Genomic DNA, 16,695 nt, shown 5'->3' on the forward strand with positions numbered 1-16,695 from the left:
CACCTGAGCCCCACCGCGTGGAGCTGTCCCCAGTGCGTGTGCGCCCACGTGTGTGTGCACACGGAACATTTAATAAAAGTGCTTCTTGGAGGCGCCGCCCTGTGTAGATCAAGCTCATCTGGGCAGCTCAAAAAGAAGTGTGGCGTACCTGTACATTAGCTCCAAAAAGGGAAACCGCAGACAGACACGCACGCCACATGACGGCTCGTGTGAAAACGTGGTCCGTGTAAGGAGAGGCGCACACACACACTTGCTCGTATAAAACACAGGGGAGAAATAGATCGGAAACCGCCAACAGTGCTAACCTTTAGGGAAGGAAATGCAGGAATCTGGGGTTGGTGTGGGGACAGCCTGATGTTTTTTCACCATAACCCCCTCTGTGCTCTGAATTTGTTTTGCCGCGTGTGTGTAAAGCCTACTTTAATATTATGATTACTTGTTGCGCAAGATCGCAGGAGGTAAAGCACAGTGCGCCGCAGAGCATGCGGACGCTCTGCCAGGCTGTGAACGGGCAGCCTCCGCCGGGGGCTGGGGCGGCTGGCGAGAGGCAGCTCCACCGCATGGTGCTGTGGGCTCTGGTTCATGTCACTCCGAGGAACAGGGGCTGCTCCGGCACAAAGAGGTTTTTGACAGCGGAAGGCAGAACCAGAGCGAGAGCAGACCCTGGGCAGGCTCCCAGGGAGCCCGCCCCCACTCCAATGGGAAGGGGTGCCCTCCACCCCTCTGCAGACCAACAGGCTCTCCTAGGAAATGAGCTGCCGCATGGGCTCTGTCACTACGGGGTTCGGAGAGGAGTGATTCTTTCAAGAAACCAATGCCTACGTGTATGGCATGTTCTGACCGCTGCGTCTCACGAAAATACTTGTTTTTAGGTAACTCGTTTCCATCTTCAGGTAATCTTTGATTTTGATTCACACAGCAATGACGACAACACGACGTATTTTTCAACTGGTCTGCCCCACGGCTGGGTTCATTTCAGTATTTCCTAATGCATATTCACATTCTAAACTTTCAAAAAAAGAAAAACAACAACAACAGCAACGGGCTGGAATGTGGACCCTATCTCACCACCATGCTTTTCTATTTTGCCAAAACCCGGCTTTGGGGAGGAGCAAGTGATTTCCGCTCCTGAAATGGCACTGCCTGGGCGCCGCTTGGAACCTGCGTCCTCTGGGGAAGTGACACAGTGTTGACCCAGGAGGGGGCCCTGGGTGCTCCTCAGCGGGGCGCTGCCCTCACTGGGGCGGGGGGCGGGGGGGAAGATGAGGCTGCTGGCCCACTCGGGGCAGGTCCACGCCTGTCCGGCCTCTCCAGGGGCTCTGCCCTGGGCATCCCCGTCCCCCACCTGGGCGTGGGGAGGCTGGGCGGGAAGAAGCCAGCCCAGCACCCGCCACTGTAAGAGGAAACGAAGAGAAACAGCTCCAGTCAGCCCCACAAGCGAGGCCTGGAAAACTCTGCAGCTGGAGCGAACACAAAGGACTTTTCAGACGCTGCAGCCAAGGTGCCCAATGAGCGATTTTTTTTTTTTTTTTTTTTTTTTTTTTTTACTGGGATTAGGGTGACAAGCCTTTCCAAAGGCCAGCAGTTGGCGAGGGCTTCCAGGAAGCTGGTCTGGCACCAGGCTGGATTGGAGCAACTTTAACGAGTTAACTTCAGAAGGAAGGAATCGTCAGGGAAGGTTTAAGGTTCAACAAACTTTTTGAATTATTTTGCAAAAAGTCCTGGCTTTCAAATTCAAAAGCATGTTTAGCCGTGACTGTTTTAAGCCAGAGATTATTTCAGAGGCCACGCAGCCCGCACGTTTCTGATTCATTCACTCCAGGTATCTGTCTTAACTCCTCGGGACAGGCTTTGCAAGTGCCATCCAGTGCCGGGAAACACGGGGGTCACCTTACACGTCCCATCAGACACCCCCGCCCCCCTGCGTGCCCCTCCCGCTGCCAGCCCCCCGTGGCCGTATGTGCACACGCGCGCACACGCGCACACCTTCCCCAAGCAGGAAGTTGCTCTCTGCCAAGAGCGAATGGAATTCAGATTTCCAGAGGGTGTCCTTGGCCTCCAACTCCACAGCCACACGCTAAAGAAAGGTCCTAGTGTGTGTGGTGGGGGCCGAGAGAGAGGGGCCTCCATCTCTGCTCACGTCTATCTGGGCCCCAAGCAAAACCCACGACTGGCTGCACTCGCCTCAGCCACACCCGGCCTCAGTCACATTCCTTCCCTTCCTGAGCCCACACTGGGTGGCCCCACAACCCAGCTTCCACACCTCCCTCCCCACCAGCGGGGAGACCGAGGCCAGGCCCTCATAGGGCGGCCGGCAAGCACAAGTGAGGGGGCCGCACCCCAGGCCCAAGGCAGCCGGAAACCACCGAGGGGCCCTCGGGGCCGGGCATCCCACTGTGGTCTCGGCTCAGCTGTGGTGGGAGAAGACAGTACTGACTCCCCAGGCAGTAACCCCAGGGCCGAGCCCCCTGCGGGAAGTCCCTCTTCATATCCCACCTGCACCCTCCTCACTGCAGACGACCCCCACACACCAGGAAGAAGCACCGTCCCCGTCCAGGGCAGGCCTTCCAAGCCCTGAGATCTGGCATCCTTGGGAGTTAAACATTTACAGGCAGAGACCAACACCAGCCCAGTAAATGAGACAAGTCCATGATCAGCCACACACGGTGGACAGGCTGGTCACGCTTAGCTTCTCTTTGACCCCAGTCACTGGGACCTTGCCACCTGCCTGGCCAGGGAGCAGCAGGTGGGAAGTGTGATCCTCCTGCAGGTCATCGGAGTTGATGAGGACCGAGGTGGGCAGGAGCACTTATGGCTTCTCGGGTGCTCAGTGCCCAGGGACGCCTGGTACAGGAAGCGGGGGGTCCCGGAGCCTGGCCTTTCTGCCTGGGGAGGAGGCTGCAGCTTTGCCACCCGGGCCTGGGGTCTCTGCTTGGGCTCCTGTCCTTGCTCGGGGCTGCTCTGATCCTCCTGAGCTGGGGGGTGGTGGCACCCTCGCCCTGCTCTTGCCCACCGGGGTCTCTGGCTGAGTGCCGTGAGGTCCTGCCGTGGCCTGAGAGGCCACCTTCACTGTCCCTTCTGCCCAGCTCAGACCTTGCAGTTCAGTGTTTATGTAATGCCGTGACCCTACCGGCCCCTCCTTCCAAGCATGGCCCGCAGTGGACTTAGCTGGGGGGATACTCTTCCTGCATCCCTCGGGGAGGGCCCGGCATGCAAGAAACAGCAGGCTAAGGAGCAGGCCGTGGTCACGACCGGGGCCTCGAGGATGTGCTCCTGCTGCTATCCTAGTAGGCAGGGGACCGGGGCCTGCTGTGGGGTGCAGCGCAGGTCCCCCTAGAGCAGACAGCCCCCACTGGAACCTCAAAGGGGCACGGGATTCGGAGTCAGGAGCCCCAGGGCCTGGCCCCAGCTGTCAGTGGCTGGCGTGGCCTCTGGGCAGGGTTCCCTCATCTCTGGTGTCGGGGCCCCCACTTCCTAGGCTGTCCATCTCCCAACACCTACAGAGATACCTTCCCACCCCAAATACCGGCCCCTGGTCTGATGCAGCCCATTTCCAGGGCAGGACAGGGGTGGGCGTTGGAGAGCCGTAAGCAGGGAGCCGCCGTGGGCTGTGGGGGTCGCTGGGGAGGACACTCCAGTGAAGTCCTCTGAACCTCTGCGGATGGCCCCACCCCAGTCCCTACACACACACGCCGGCCTGAGCTCAATCACGCTGGGAGCCCGTTTTCTGGGGTGTCGCTCCACCTAAGGCTGTCCCACCTCGTGAGTCTGCCCCCTGCTCCTGCAGCGGCCTCGCCTCGCAGCCAGGCCCCCGTGAGCTCCCACCTGGAGCCCACCCACCCGGCCGGGGGTTCCACGGGGCAGTTCAAGAAGAAAAGCAGAAAAAAAAAAAAAAAGCATTCCAGTGTTTTAAACTGGGAGAATATTCCATTTGATTTGACAAATCCAGAACCTAAGGACGACACAACCACAAGACCACCGCCCAAAGGCCCAAGAAGAAGGGAAGGTAGGAGGGGTGCCCCCGGGCCGGAGGGTGGCTGCTGGATCCGGGCCGGGGAGTGGTTGACATGGGGCCCCATCACAGCCCGGGCAGGGCCCGGGAGACAAGCCTAGAGCAGGTTCACAGGCTTGAAGCCAAAGGTCCCAGCGTGACCTTACCTTGCACTTTATACCCTAGATGCAGCACTCAGCTGCTGGGGGAATGAAGCTGGCGGCCGCGGGCTTGGCCACCAGGCGCTGCGCACCTCTGCTCCAGGGGCCGCGTCGAAGGCCCGGGGAAGGGCCCTGAGCACTGTCTCTCGGAACAGCTTCCCTCCCACCCGTCTTCCACACGTCCTCTACGGCCTGTGACGCCACCCCACCCTCTGCCTCGGTTTCCCTAGCAGGGCTCCAGAGAACAGTGTTGTGGCAAGTGTTACATTTTGGAAGGCGCAGCATAGTCTGATCTCGTACGATGGTTCAGTTCCAGAAGACAGATCAGGTAGAAAATCCCTTCAGTTGCTCCTAAAAAACAAGGTTCCCAGAGCTGTGTGTGGCTCGAGCCCACTGAAGTGGGAGCAGTTCTGGGCGCATGTGGAGGGTTCTGTCCAGGCTGCTCCCCAACACAGGCTTTAAAGGGAGCCCCTGGGGCTGCTGCAATGATCAAAGCAGACACGGACTCAGGGTAAGGGTGTGGGGCCGACAGAGACGCCGGGGACACCAGCCTCTGAGGCCGGACTCAGGTCTCCCTCTGCCTCTGCCTCTTTTTTCTTCCCCTTCCCAGATGGCGCCCCAGGCCTCCCGTGGGCCAGCCGGACCTGACAGACTGAACCATCAGACCTCCGCCCTGGAGCCGGTCACCACCAAGGACCAGCACCTAAGGGGTGGCCCATGCCCAGGACACCGCCTGGTCCCAAGAGGCCTAGCACATGTAGAGGACGACCGCCTGGCTGGGGGCTCTGGGCCACCCCTAGAAGCCAGGAAGCTTGGCCCGCCGCTCTGTGTCCTGTACAAGCTGGTCAGCCTCCCAGGGGAGCTGGGCCCCCCCGCAAGCGGCCTGCCAGTTGCGAGGCCCCTCGCCCTCTGTGCGCGGTGGCGGCAGGTCCAGGGTGTGTGCAGAGACTGAACATGCCGAATTCTTGGAGAAGGTGGCCACAAAGAGCCCCGCAACCGAAGCACAGAGTGTCCGTCTGCGCACTGTCCTCTCCTGCTGACGGGCCACAGAAACACTTTGGGAGGCACAGACCCAAACCAGATGCCAGGCCCCTTTGCCTTGGCTGGCTGGTGACCTCCCTGCCCCCTGCCCGCCCGCCCTCTGGGAGCCAGCCTGGCTTCCCCCTCACAGCCCCAGGCCCCCCAGGAGACGGTGCGTCAGGGACTGAGCTCGGGCTCTGCCCCTGCCTCCCAGGGGACCAGGCAAGGCCTGACCCTTCTGTGCAGCACAGACCCCGCACGACACGAGCTGTGTGTCCCAGCCCCCTCCCAAACCTGACCCACACACGCAGCCTCTCGGGAGCACCTGGCGGCCAGCGAGCCTGTGAACACGGCCGCCCCGGCTACGCCGCCCGGGGAGCTGCCCCGGATAACGGGGCTACGGCAGCACCTCCGTCCCCTGCCGCGCATGGGGCCAAGGGCAGGCAGGACACCTGGCCCACGCTGCCCCTCGCTCTGCTGGAGGGCATGCTGCCCTTGGTGGGTAGGCCTGACTGTGGAGAACGATGGCAGATGCATGTTGGGGCACGTGTGGCCGCCCACCCCTGAAGAGCAGGGCAGAGGGGCCCAGGTCTCTGCCCACACCGCCCCGGGAGCCGGAGCCCCTTTCCTCACCACCAGAGGCTGTGGGCTGTGCGCCTGCCGCCCGTGCCGAGGCCCTGGGCTCAGAGGCCTCCGGGCAGATCTGGTGAAGGACAGGACCTCCAGGCTGCACACGCACCCCATCCGCAACCCATGGAGACCTGTGACTGGGGACTTCCAGAAGCTCTCAGGTCAAGTAAGGGACGTGCCCGTGGGGTCTCCCCTACCAAGGTAACGTCTCCTACCGGCTAACGTTTTTATTGGCTAACCCAGTTCTCGAATTAGGTGCAGGGCCAGACCCCCGAACCCACATCCTCAAGGGCTCACTCCCGCACCACCAGGCCCATTTCCAGGATCCACGAGAGAATGCCAAGGCTCGGAAAGGCAAGTTGACCACCCCAGCGCTCTCCAGGCTGGACAGGTGGATCCACGCCGGCCAGGGTTCCCGGGAAGACCGTGTCCCTGGGCTTGGCGAACACCTGAGCATCAGCGGATGAGGCTAAGTGGTAGATCAGCCACACACGACCACGGCCCTGAGGCCTGCAGGACACGGTAAGGAACGCGGGGGGCGCAGGGAGGCCATGGCTACCAAGACCCACTCTTGACCCACCATTGTGAAGACGTTTGCTGTCCCCATCCTCATTTAGGGAGGGGAGGCTTTCTCTGGTTGCTGGCCGTGGGGGCAGAGGCGGACCACACAGAGACAGGCCAGTTGCGAGGCAGGGGACCTGGCCGGAGCCTTCTCAGCCGGCTGTCCGGACCTGTTATTAAACCCCAGTCGCGAGGAAGCAAGGCCCTGGTGGAAAGGACGTGGTCTGAGCAGCGGAACGAAGCAGAGCTACGCGTGGACCGCGGGCTGGAGGGGGATGGCAGGGAGCTGGCAGGACGGGGGAGGGAGGCCGGCCTTCTCCGTGAAGGGTGAAGAGACAGCCTGCATATCCAAGGGGGAGAAAATGTACCTTGACCTCAGCCTCACATTGGATGCAAAAATCGATTCCAGATGGACCGTGGATCTGCATGTGAAAGGTGAGCTAACAAAGCTTTAGAAAAACCAGAATATCTTTATGACCTTGGAGTAGTCAAAGCTTCTTTAATAGGACACAAACAGCACTATCCAGAAAGGAAATGTTTGATTAACTGGATCACATTAAGAGTTCACTTAAAGTTCTTCTGTTCGTCAAAAGACGCCCCTCTCGAGAGGAACGGCCCACTGGGCGGGGGGCGGGGGGGAGCCGGTGGTTCCGTGCTAGGGAACTACACATGTGTGTGCGGGCAGTGGGTGCACGATCGTCTCGGCCCCTCGCAAGCCCTCTCCAGGACACGGGAAGACAGAAGAAAGAACAAGTGTACATCAGTAAGACAAGAAGACACGAGCGTTTTTACAAAGGACAATATCCAACCAAGTAGCAACACTGGGAGGGGCTCGGCTGCCTCCGCCGTCGGGTTCCTGCGGACGAAGATCCCATCCCCATCCGCGGCCGCCAGATCCCGCGCCGGACGGGCCGAGAGGGAGCACCGCAGAAGGGCTGGGTGCGGGGAGGCCCGGGCCCGGGCGGCGGGGGCGAGGGCGGCCGCGCCCACGGGGACGCTGCCCGGCAGGACTTAGGGACAGTAAGCACGCCCATCCAGCGGCCCGGAGGCCCCACACCTAGGCAGACGCGCACCGGAAATGCAGCCTGTACGTTCGCCAAAGAGCCTGCACAGGATATTCTTAGCACTAATGATAACAACCCGCGCTGGAAGCAGTCGACAATAGAACGGATAAACAAAGTGTAGGCCGTTCACACGGTGGCGGGCCAGCCACCCGGAGCGCGTGAAGCGCTGCTCTCCACAGCCACGTGGCATGTCTCCCGGGAAGCCAGACGGACACACGGGTGTGCTGCCGGGGGTGTCTGTCTATAGAGGGTTCAAGAACGGGCAACGCCGAGTCCTGCTGCCAGAAGCTGAGACGGTGGTGACCGTGCGAAGGCGTGACCGGAAGTGGGAACACAGGGGCTTCCCCGGGATCCCTCTGTCTGGGTGCTAGTTATATGTGGCCTGTGCTGAGATGTACCAAGTGCTCTTGAGATCTGTGCCCTTGTGTGTGCGCTTCATCCCTCAGCTGGAACGTTGGAAGCACCATGTATGCAAGTTCAGACCTTTCTGGGCCTAACTTGAGAGCTGGACAACCCAGGCCTGGAGAGGGGCCGGGCCTGACCTCCCACTCAGGCCTCCTGACCACGCTGCCCTCGGGCTCAGCTTCCCATTCTAGGTTTGCGCCCGCGGGGGACCTGCGGCCACCAGAAATGTCTCCGTGGCAACCCCAGCGCCATCTGTGAAGCTGTCCCTCACACCCTCCAACATTGCCTGCCGGGTGCCGGCCAGCCTCGCCCAAGACCTGCCGTGGAGAGCCCTGAGCCCGGCCACTGGGGCGCCCCCGGACCAGGAGTTACTGTCATGGCCGCCGAGGAAGTCAGAGGCCTCCCGCTCTCCTCCGGGCCTTCTACCTGGACCAAGGGCCCACTCCCCAGAGCGCTGGCCCCAGGAGGCCGGCTGCATTCTCCTCACGTGCTCAGATGGAGGAAGTGAGGCTCCCAGAGGTTAGGGGGCCTCCAGGGCCGGCCTGCAGCTGGGCCGGTGCAGGCTGAGAGCCAGATTGAGGGCATCTGATTCCCAGTCCCGTCTCTTTCCCACTGAGCCACTCCGCCTCGCTTTTAATTTAATTAGGAGAACATTTAATCCCCCCGTGCATTTCAGAGACGGGTTGGAGCTGGCCGGGGCTGGGAGGCTCTGACGGGGCCTGTGACTCACGCAGCCCTGCACAGCGCTCCCGGGCCGGCTCCCACGGGGCTTCCTTGGCACCTTGTGCAGACAGAGGTGGTCTGGAGCTCCGAAGAAGACAGGACACCGGTCTGGAAAGACAAACTGGTCTCATCTGTTCCTGGCAAGCCCCCTCCTTCATTCCCCTGGACGCTAGCCCCGAAGTGGCCTCTTTATCTTTTCCCACCAAAGTTTGCAGGGTGAGAAACAAAGCAAGGAGCATGGCTGCTTGAAGAGGTGCAGCGCCTGGTGTCTCTGCGGTCCATGGGAGCGATTTGCAGCTGGCCCCAGGGTCCCCGAAACGTCCCCGGCCGAGCTGGTCCCATCCAGAGAGCTAGTCCACGGAGCCGAGCGCAGGGCCGAGCCTTGTGACATTTGCCCCCGTTTCCAGAAGGCATGGGGCTGGCCATGGCCTCACTGACAAACGCAGAATTCAGGAGACATTAGTAGTGATGTGGACGAAAGCCAGGCCGCAGCGGCCTTGCTGGAAGAGAGACACTTGAGCATTTTGGCATGAGACTCCGCAGGGTCCAGGAGAAAGTTGGAGACATGGAAATTCTAATTAACGCACACGGGGCTGGTTTTGCTCAAGGATCTACAGGCTGTCCTGTCACAGGAGGCCCAGAGGCCCACAGTTGCTGGGGAGGTGCTCACGGTCACCTGGTGGGGGCCCACGGTACCCCAGCCCTGGCCCTGCCTTCCCTCTGCCCACGGCCCTCCCCAGTGCCCACTTAGATGCACAGGGCGTCAGGCTGTGCCCCCCTTCCCCCTGTGGGGTGGGGCGGGGGCGGCTGGTAAGCAGGAGCGGAGCCTCTTCCGGCCTCGACAGGGAGATGGAGGAACCCTTCAGGGGAATCCCAGGCCGAGGTGTTTGTGGTGGGCCTGGCCTCTCGCACCACCTGCCTGGGGGGCCCACATGCACCCAATGGGATGGATGGGGACTCCTGGCCAGGCTTGGCTGTCGTGGCAGCTGGGCGAGGCATGGGGGGCTTCACTGAGGTAGCTGCCGTTTCCCAAGGCTGCTGGGACAAGGGTACCCAGGCCCAATCAGAGCCACAGATCCCCATGTGGAGGCCAGTGCTGACCAGCCGCCCCCTGCCCTGCATGCCAACACCCCTGCTGAGGCACCACGGCCCTCACCACCTCATCTCAGGGGAGGCTGGCCTGGCCCTGGGGGCAGCGGGGTCCGGCCTGCCTTGGGGCGGGAGCCACAGTCCTGGAGATCCTTCCAGCCCTGGGCTTTGGGAGTGCCGGGGAGGGGGAGCCTCATAAGAGCCATGCATACCCTGCTCCCCAGGAACTGAGGGTGGGGCCCCGTACTGAGAGCCCAGGGAGCTGGTATGGAAACCCTGCCAGCCAGAGGAGGACGTGGCCTCCCTGGGGCGAGGACGACGGAGCAGGAATCTGATGGCTGCTGATGAGGAACAAGGCGGTTTCAGATGGGGACACCACGTGCAAGGCACAGGGATGCACACAGAGGTGGCCTTCCCTTCCCATTGTCCCGCGGTAGCCCTCAGTGGGCGGGGCAGGAGGCCAGGAACTCATCCTGGCCCCTGATGGGGTGCGGGGCTCTCCTCTCCTCACTCTCCTAGATGCCCCATCTCTGCCTTACTCTTGCCCCTTGGAAGCCCTGTGGCAAGGCTCTGGGTGGGGGGGGCACAGGTGCAGAGAGCTTGAGGCAGACAGGGGCTCCTGAAAGGTGTGTGCGTGAGACTGCGGCCCAGCCCCCCGGAGCTGGGCGAGGGCCCCAAGGCTGCATAGGGACGCTGGGGCTTGCTTGTGCGGCCCGGACCCCTCTGCCTCCCCAACCCACGGTGTCCCGGCGACTCCCTAGTTTGCACCCCGTTTGCTCACCGGCCCCCAACCCCCCCACCCCTCGCCCCACCAATGGCCAGCAGGCCCCGGAAAGAGGAGCTTCGCCCAGCCCCAGGGACCTTCCCGTAATCAAGGCTGCAGTGACCTCACCTCCCTGGGGCCCAGCGGGTGGGGAGAGCTTGAGATGGAAACAAAATGTGTCTTTATTTATGCTTTTAATTTGAATTCTGGAACTGACCCAACGTGGTAATACACTTAACCTCAGTAAAATGCTGAAGAAAAATGAATCTGTTTTTCAGTAACTGCTTCCCACCCCCTCTGCCCCTTGCGAGACCCCCGTGCACATCCCCACCCCTCATGCACACACCAGGGCAGGGGACAGCCCTGTGCGGGGACAGACCCCAGGCGGCCCGCAGGAGCCTCGACGTGGCCCTGAGCAACCGGAGCCAAGTTTAATTAGGGGCAAGGATCACCAGGAGCGCCGGGTGGGAGGGGAAGACGCACAGCCCCAGAGCGGGCGCACAGGGTGGGTGCACAGGGCGGGCGCGGCCCTGAATAAACACGCCTACCAGCTCCACCTCCTCCTCCAGCCATGGTGGGGTGGGGCCTCTGCCCAGCCTGCGGCCCTGGGGGCGCCTCAGTCCTGAGGCCCCAGCACCTCCCTGAGCCTCCGTCCCACGCTCCCCAGCGGGGCTTCCTGAGGCATGGTTCCCTGTGCCAAGGACAGGTCTGTGCAGGTCCCCTGCCAGCTCCCCTTGACTCTGCCCTGACTGGACCACGGTGCCTTGACCTCAGTCTCCCTGCTCCCAGCCCCTGCCACAGACCCAGGTACCATGCCTGGACACCTTCCTGTGTCCCCCAGCTGGTTCACACCCAGCCACCACCTCTGGACAGGTCTGCTGGGAGAAGCCATTGTAGGTTCTAGCATGGGGACCTGGCTGAGGACTGGGGTGCAGGCCCAGGCAGCACTGGGGCTGACCAAAGAAACCTCCCCCCAGCCAGTCTTGCAGGGCCAGAGCGCCTGTGAGGCCTCACCACCCGGCTGCGTGGACGGTGGGTGGTGGCCCTGTCCTGCCCGCTGGGACTCCTCGTGTGTGTGTGTGTTTGAGGGGCTGGGCCACGGCCACGGCCGAGAGAACAAAGGAGAAGAGCCTCCAGTGGGAGGAGAGTGGCTAGGGGCACAGGAAGGGGCAGCAGGCCCAAGTAAGCCTGGGGTGTGGGGGGGTGTCCACCTGCCTGAGGGTTGCGGGTCCCAGCAGGCTCTGAGCAGGCTCTGCACCTGTGTTGCTCGCAACACCAGCCACAGAACTCCCAACTGTTACACTCCGTGGTCTTTCTTGTGCCCTGGACTCCGTGAAGGCCTCAACCAAAGTGGTAAGCTAGCATTCTGCCTTCAGGCACCGGCCTGCCCTGCACTGCCCGCCCGCCCGCCCGCGCGGCTGTTCACACCTCCGCTCCCACCCCCTTATCCAGCAAGCCTGTCTAGTCATCTCCAGGACGGATGGGGGCCCTGCAGCCCACTCGCGCCGTGTCCATAAGCATGAGTCGCCTCTGCTTCCTGGTGAGCCGGCCGGCTCCCACCAAGCCAGGGAGCACTTCCTGGGGGCACCCTGCCAGCCATGGGGTGCTGCCCACTTCCCCGTGAGCCTGGGGAGCCTGGAAAGCTGGCCAGCGGGTCCTGCCTGGTCACAGGACCAGCCCGAGATGGTCCCGTCTTTCTCTCATTCTGGCTACGAGACTCTACCAGTGTGCTGCCTGAGCAGCCAAGAGGCCCCCCGACCTGGGTCCCTGCTTCCTCGGACATCTGCGAGGCCACGGCCCAGGGCCGCGCCCCGACGGAGGTGCCCACGGCTCAGGACAATGCGAAGACCCCGGGAGGAAGGCGAACGCCCTTCCAGGACCTCTCCATGTGTGCGTGGAGACACAACCGTGTCAGCAAGCGAGCCGGGGGAGGGCCGAGCGGAGCGCACACCCTCACACTGGTCTGGGGGAACCCCCCCGCGGGGCGGTGGCCAGAATGGGCCCAAGTGCCCCACTGACCCCACCACTCGCCGTCACCACTGGGTGCCTCTGCTGGGAGCACTGACTCATCCCTCGCAAGGGAATCACACCACGGCCGGGCCCTGGGGACTGGCCTGGCAGGGCTGCGACGGCGGGGGAGGACGGGCGTGCGTCCCAGGCCAGCTGGGCCTCGGGGGAAGGCCAACTGGAAGGCGTGGAAAATCAGCCATTTCCTCCACCTGAAGGAGCCCCTGAGGACAGCAGAGGCCACTGGCAGACAGCGCTCGGCATCTGCCCCGCGGCTCTGGCCGGGCTTCTACAGGGAAATGCTGAAAAACAAAGTCGTCTCTTTTTTGGGGGGTGGGGGTGGGGGCCAGGGGAGAGAAAAACAATCTCCTCAGACGCTCGAGGCACAAAAACAAGTGGAAAATGATCAGTTTGGTTTTCCATAAGTCAAAACAAGAGGATCATGTTCCCAGACTTGGCGGGAAATGCCCCTGCTCTCCTCCCTGCCTGGTGCCCGGGCACTAGGTCCGGCCCCTGGCAGTGGGCGGGTGGCCCCCGGTCGCTGAGGGCAGGCGGCAAGTGGTGGCAGGCCCCGCGTGAGCAGGCCTGAGCCCCGGGCCGGCACCAAGGCGGCCCCTCGGAGCCCCATGTCCCTCCAGCCGGGCGGGCGGACACTCACTGTGACACGTGGGTGATGGGCGCCAGCAGCGTCTCCCCCTCCAGGTCCAGGTCCTCGGCAAAGCTATTGGTTCTCACGAAGTGGGCTGTGCTCACCTCCAGCAGCATGGGGCTCTTCTTCACTGTGGGGAAAGGCGTGGGACAGCACGTGAGGCCTCCATGGAAGGCTCGATGGGGCCTAGGGTGGCCCAGAGCCGGGCTCAGACGCCCACCCCAACCGGCCACCCCAGCCGGGGGGCGGGGGGGGCAGACTTGCACACCCACAGCTTCCCCCAAACTGACAAGACATACACCTGCAGAGCTGGGTGAGGAGTGGGGATGGTTCCCGAAGCTTCCACCCAGAGGATCTGCGGGGTGGGCTGGTTAAAATGGCCCCCACGTGCCTGAGGCCTCAAAGGCCTGTGACACCTTCCCAGGGGGAGGACTGCCTGAGCTGAGCTCAGGTGTCCAGGCCTGTCCCCAGATTCACAGCTGACACTCAGGTCAACAGTAAAACGCAGCTGATAAACACAGGTCTGCTGAGAGACCCCGACTCCCGCCACCACGCCATCACTCTTGTGCAGACAGAGGGCCTTGCATCAGTGAAGACCCAAGGTGGTCTCCTGCCCACGAGGAGCCACAGCCTGGGAGAGAGGGGGCAGCCCTGGAGTCCCCGGTCCCCTGTTCAGGCCACAGGGCCACACCGGCCACCCAAACCCCAAAGGAAGCGCCGAACTACCTCACCCCCATGGACCCATGTCACACTCAGGTTCCCGGACCCGCCCCTGACAATCTGGGTGCCGGTGCTCAGGGCTGGTAAGAATACCTACCAGTCCCCAGATGTTCAACGCGGACTGATTTTTCTTTTCCCCATTTAAAGATTTTATTGTGAAAGAAGTAAGTTCTCATTGGAAAAATTGCACCAACTCAAAGATTCACGAAGGCCCGCTTCCTCCAAGATCATCTGTGTCAACTGCCCAGTGGATTCCTAGCTCATCGCTCTCTGCTCATCATACAGCTGACACCAGGTGAGACTCTCTTTTTTATATATGCACGTGTCTGCTCTGCCCCCGTCACTCTGTGGCACACTCATCTCATCTTTCTACAGGTGTACAGATGGGGAGCTATGCTTTGGTAGTTGGACAATCGTCCGTGGCTTATGTCTGCCACAGTTCACTCAGCCACTCCATGGTGGACAGATGCTGAGGCTCCCCTGGCTTTAAGCCACTGCTTTGAGGCGATGACATGTCACCCATTTGTTTTTGTTTTTGTTTTTTTAAAGATTTTATTTATTTATTTGACAGAAAGAGACACAGTGAGAGAGGGAACACAAGCAGGGGGAGTGGGAGAGGGAGAAGCAGACTCCCCACTGAGCAGGGAGCCCGATGCGGGGCTCGATCCCAGGACCCTGGGATCAGGACCTGAGCCAAAGGCAGATGCCTAACGACTGAGCCACCCAGGTGCCCCAACGCGCCACCCATTTGTAAGAAAACCTGACACTGGGGCCAGGTGTGAGGGTGCTTTCCCAAGAAGCTGTAGCAATTCAGACTTCAACAGTGTGTGAATGTGACCGCTAACCCACGTCCATGCCCACACCAGCCGCTGGCGCCCTTCCCAGGGCCCACCAGGCACGGAGAAAGATGAGGGTGCTGTTTTTCCTTTTACGCTGAAGGCCTTTTGTGGCTTGGAGGCCATTTGGACTTCCTCTTGCAGAACTGAATTGCCTGTTCATATCTTTTGCTCATTTCTGCTTGTCAACTTGTAGGAATTGTTTACCAATTAAAGATATTGACCCTTTGTCATGTAAGGTAGAGAAATCTTCCCCAGTCTATCTTAGGTCTTTTAACCTTTGAGTATGGTTGTTTTTATCATAGAAAATGTTTTATGTGTCTAAAGTGATACACCTATCTTTTGCTTTATGTAAAAGGAAGATTTTCCCACTTCAAAGGAATACGACTGCCTCCTAAATTTACTTGTTATATAAATGTATGAATGTTGTGTGTGTAAATTTTAATGCATTTAGCATTTATGCCTAACATTCTGGGCGTTCACCAACAATCTGGAAGTGTAAAAGTACTGTGTGCAATCTTAAACTAATGTAAGAAATAAAATATAAAATTTCTTGAGGAAGACACAGAAGAATATCTCCGGGCCTTGGATTTGGCAATGAGTTTTGAAGTACAATGCTACAAGCTCAGTCGGTGAGTGGAAGAAATTGACAAGCTGGACTTTATCAAAATTAAAGATATTTGCTGTGCAGAAGACACTGCTAAGGGAAGCAGAGATAAGCTACAGACTTGAAGAAGGTGTTTCCACGTCTCCTATTTGGCCAAGGACTTGTATCTAGAATATATAAAGAACTCTTGCAACTTGACAGCAGGAAAGCCACCAACCCAGTCTAAGAAATGGATTACAAGCAAGTATGGAAAAAGATGCTCAGTTTGGTCAATATCAGTAGTTGTTAGGGAAATGCAAGGTAAATAAATCCACAGTGAGCAACCACGACACCTTTGTTGGAATGGCTAAATTTTGTTTTTTTAAGATTTTGTTTATTTATTTGAGAGAGAGAGAGAGCAGAGCGAGAGAGAGAACATGGGGCAGGGGCAGAGGGAGAAGCAGACTCCCCACTGAGCAGGCAGCCTGATGCGGGACTCAATCCCCGGACCCTGGATCATGACCCGAGCCAAAGGCAGATGCTTCACTGACTGAGCCACCCAGGCGCCCCTCTGGAATGGCTAAATTTTGTTAAACAAAACTTGAGGCCTGACCGTGCCACGCACTCAGGAGGACGTGGAGCAACTGGAACTCACTGCCGCTGGTGGGAATGTGGAATGATGTGGCTATGCTGGAAACAAGTTTGGCGGTGTCTCATAAAGCTAACCGTGCATCTGCCATGCGATCCAGCAGTCCTTCTCCCAGATATTTACCCAAGTGAATAAAAAATTTACGTTCACAAAAAGCTGTACATAAATGTGCGCAGCCACTTCACTCACAATCACCCAAACCTAGAAACAGCCAAGACATCCCTCGGTGGGTGAATGGGTAAATGAACGGTGTTATAGCCAGACGATGGAACATCACCCAGCAACCAGAAGAAATGAAGTAATAATTCATGGAGCAACATGGGTGACTCTCACATGCATTTTGCTAAAGCAGTGAAAGAAGCCAGATGTAAGAGGCTACATGTTCTATGATTCCATTTCTATGACATTCTGGAAAAGGCAAAACTGCAAGGACATAAAACAGATCAATGGCTGCTCGTGTTTATGGGAGGGGGAGTATTTGACTTCCAAAGGGTTGCATCAGGGAATTTCTAGGCCTGTGGAACTTCTCTCAGTGATGCTCTGGTGGTAGATACGTGAATCCAGGCATTTGTCAAAACCCACAGAACTGTCTCTCTCCAAGAATGAATTCTATTGTATGCAAACTAAAACAAACAAACAAAACCAAAAAAACCCACATCAACCAGCCTGTTGCAGGATCCTAGGAATGAAAGCAGACCGGGACAAGCGAATTCTGTGACGAATGTATGACATCATACCGCATGCCATGGAATGGATGGGGAGAAGCTTCCTGAGCCTTGGGAAACCATCTTTGGACCGTCATAAACACAGGGCTCTAGTTGGTAATTTTGCTTCTCGTAGG

General features: G+C 59.6%; 1 protein-coding gene across 8 annotated transcripts in view; it reads right to left on the bottom strand.

Annotated features, from left to right (window-relative positions):
- The window catches only part of KCNQ1 (potassium voltage-gated channel subfamily Q member 1), a 320,398-nt gene that overhangs the window by 161,307 nt on the left and 142,396 nt on the right, over positions 1-16,695 (bottom strand). For all 8 annotated transcript variants that reach the window (XM_027579589.2, XM_027579586.2, XM_027579585.2 and 5 more), the window contains exon 11: positions 13,073-13,193. In XM_027579589.2, the coding sequence (XP_027435390.1) occupies positions 13,073-13,193 (121 nt within the window). The remainder of the gene's footprint in view (positions 1-13,072; positions 13,194-16,695) is intronic.

Source organism: Zalophus californianus, chromosome 11 (genome assembly GCF_009762305.2).
Source record: "Zalophus californianus isolate mZalCal1 chromosome 11, mZalCal1.pri.v2, whole genome shotgun sequence".
Classification (NCBI taxonomy): Eukaryota; Metazoa; Chordata; class Mammalia; order Carnivora; family Otariidae; genus Zalophus; species Zalophus californianus.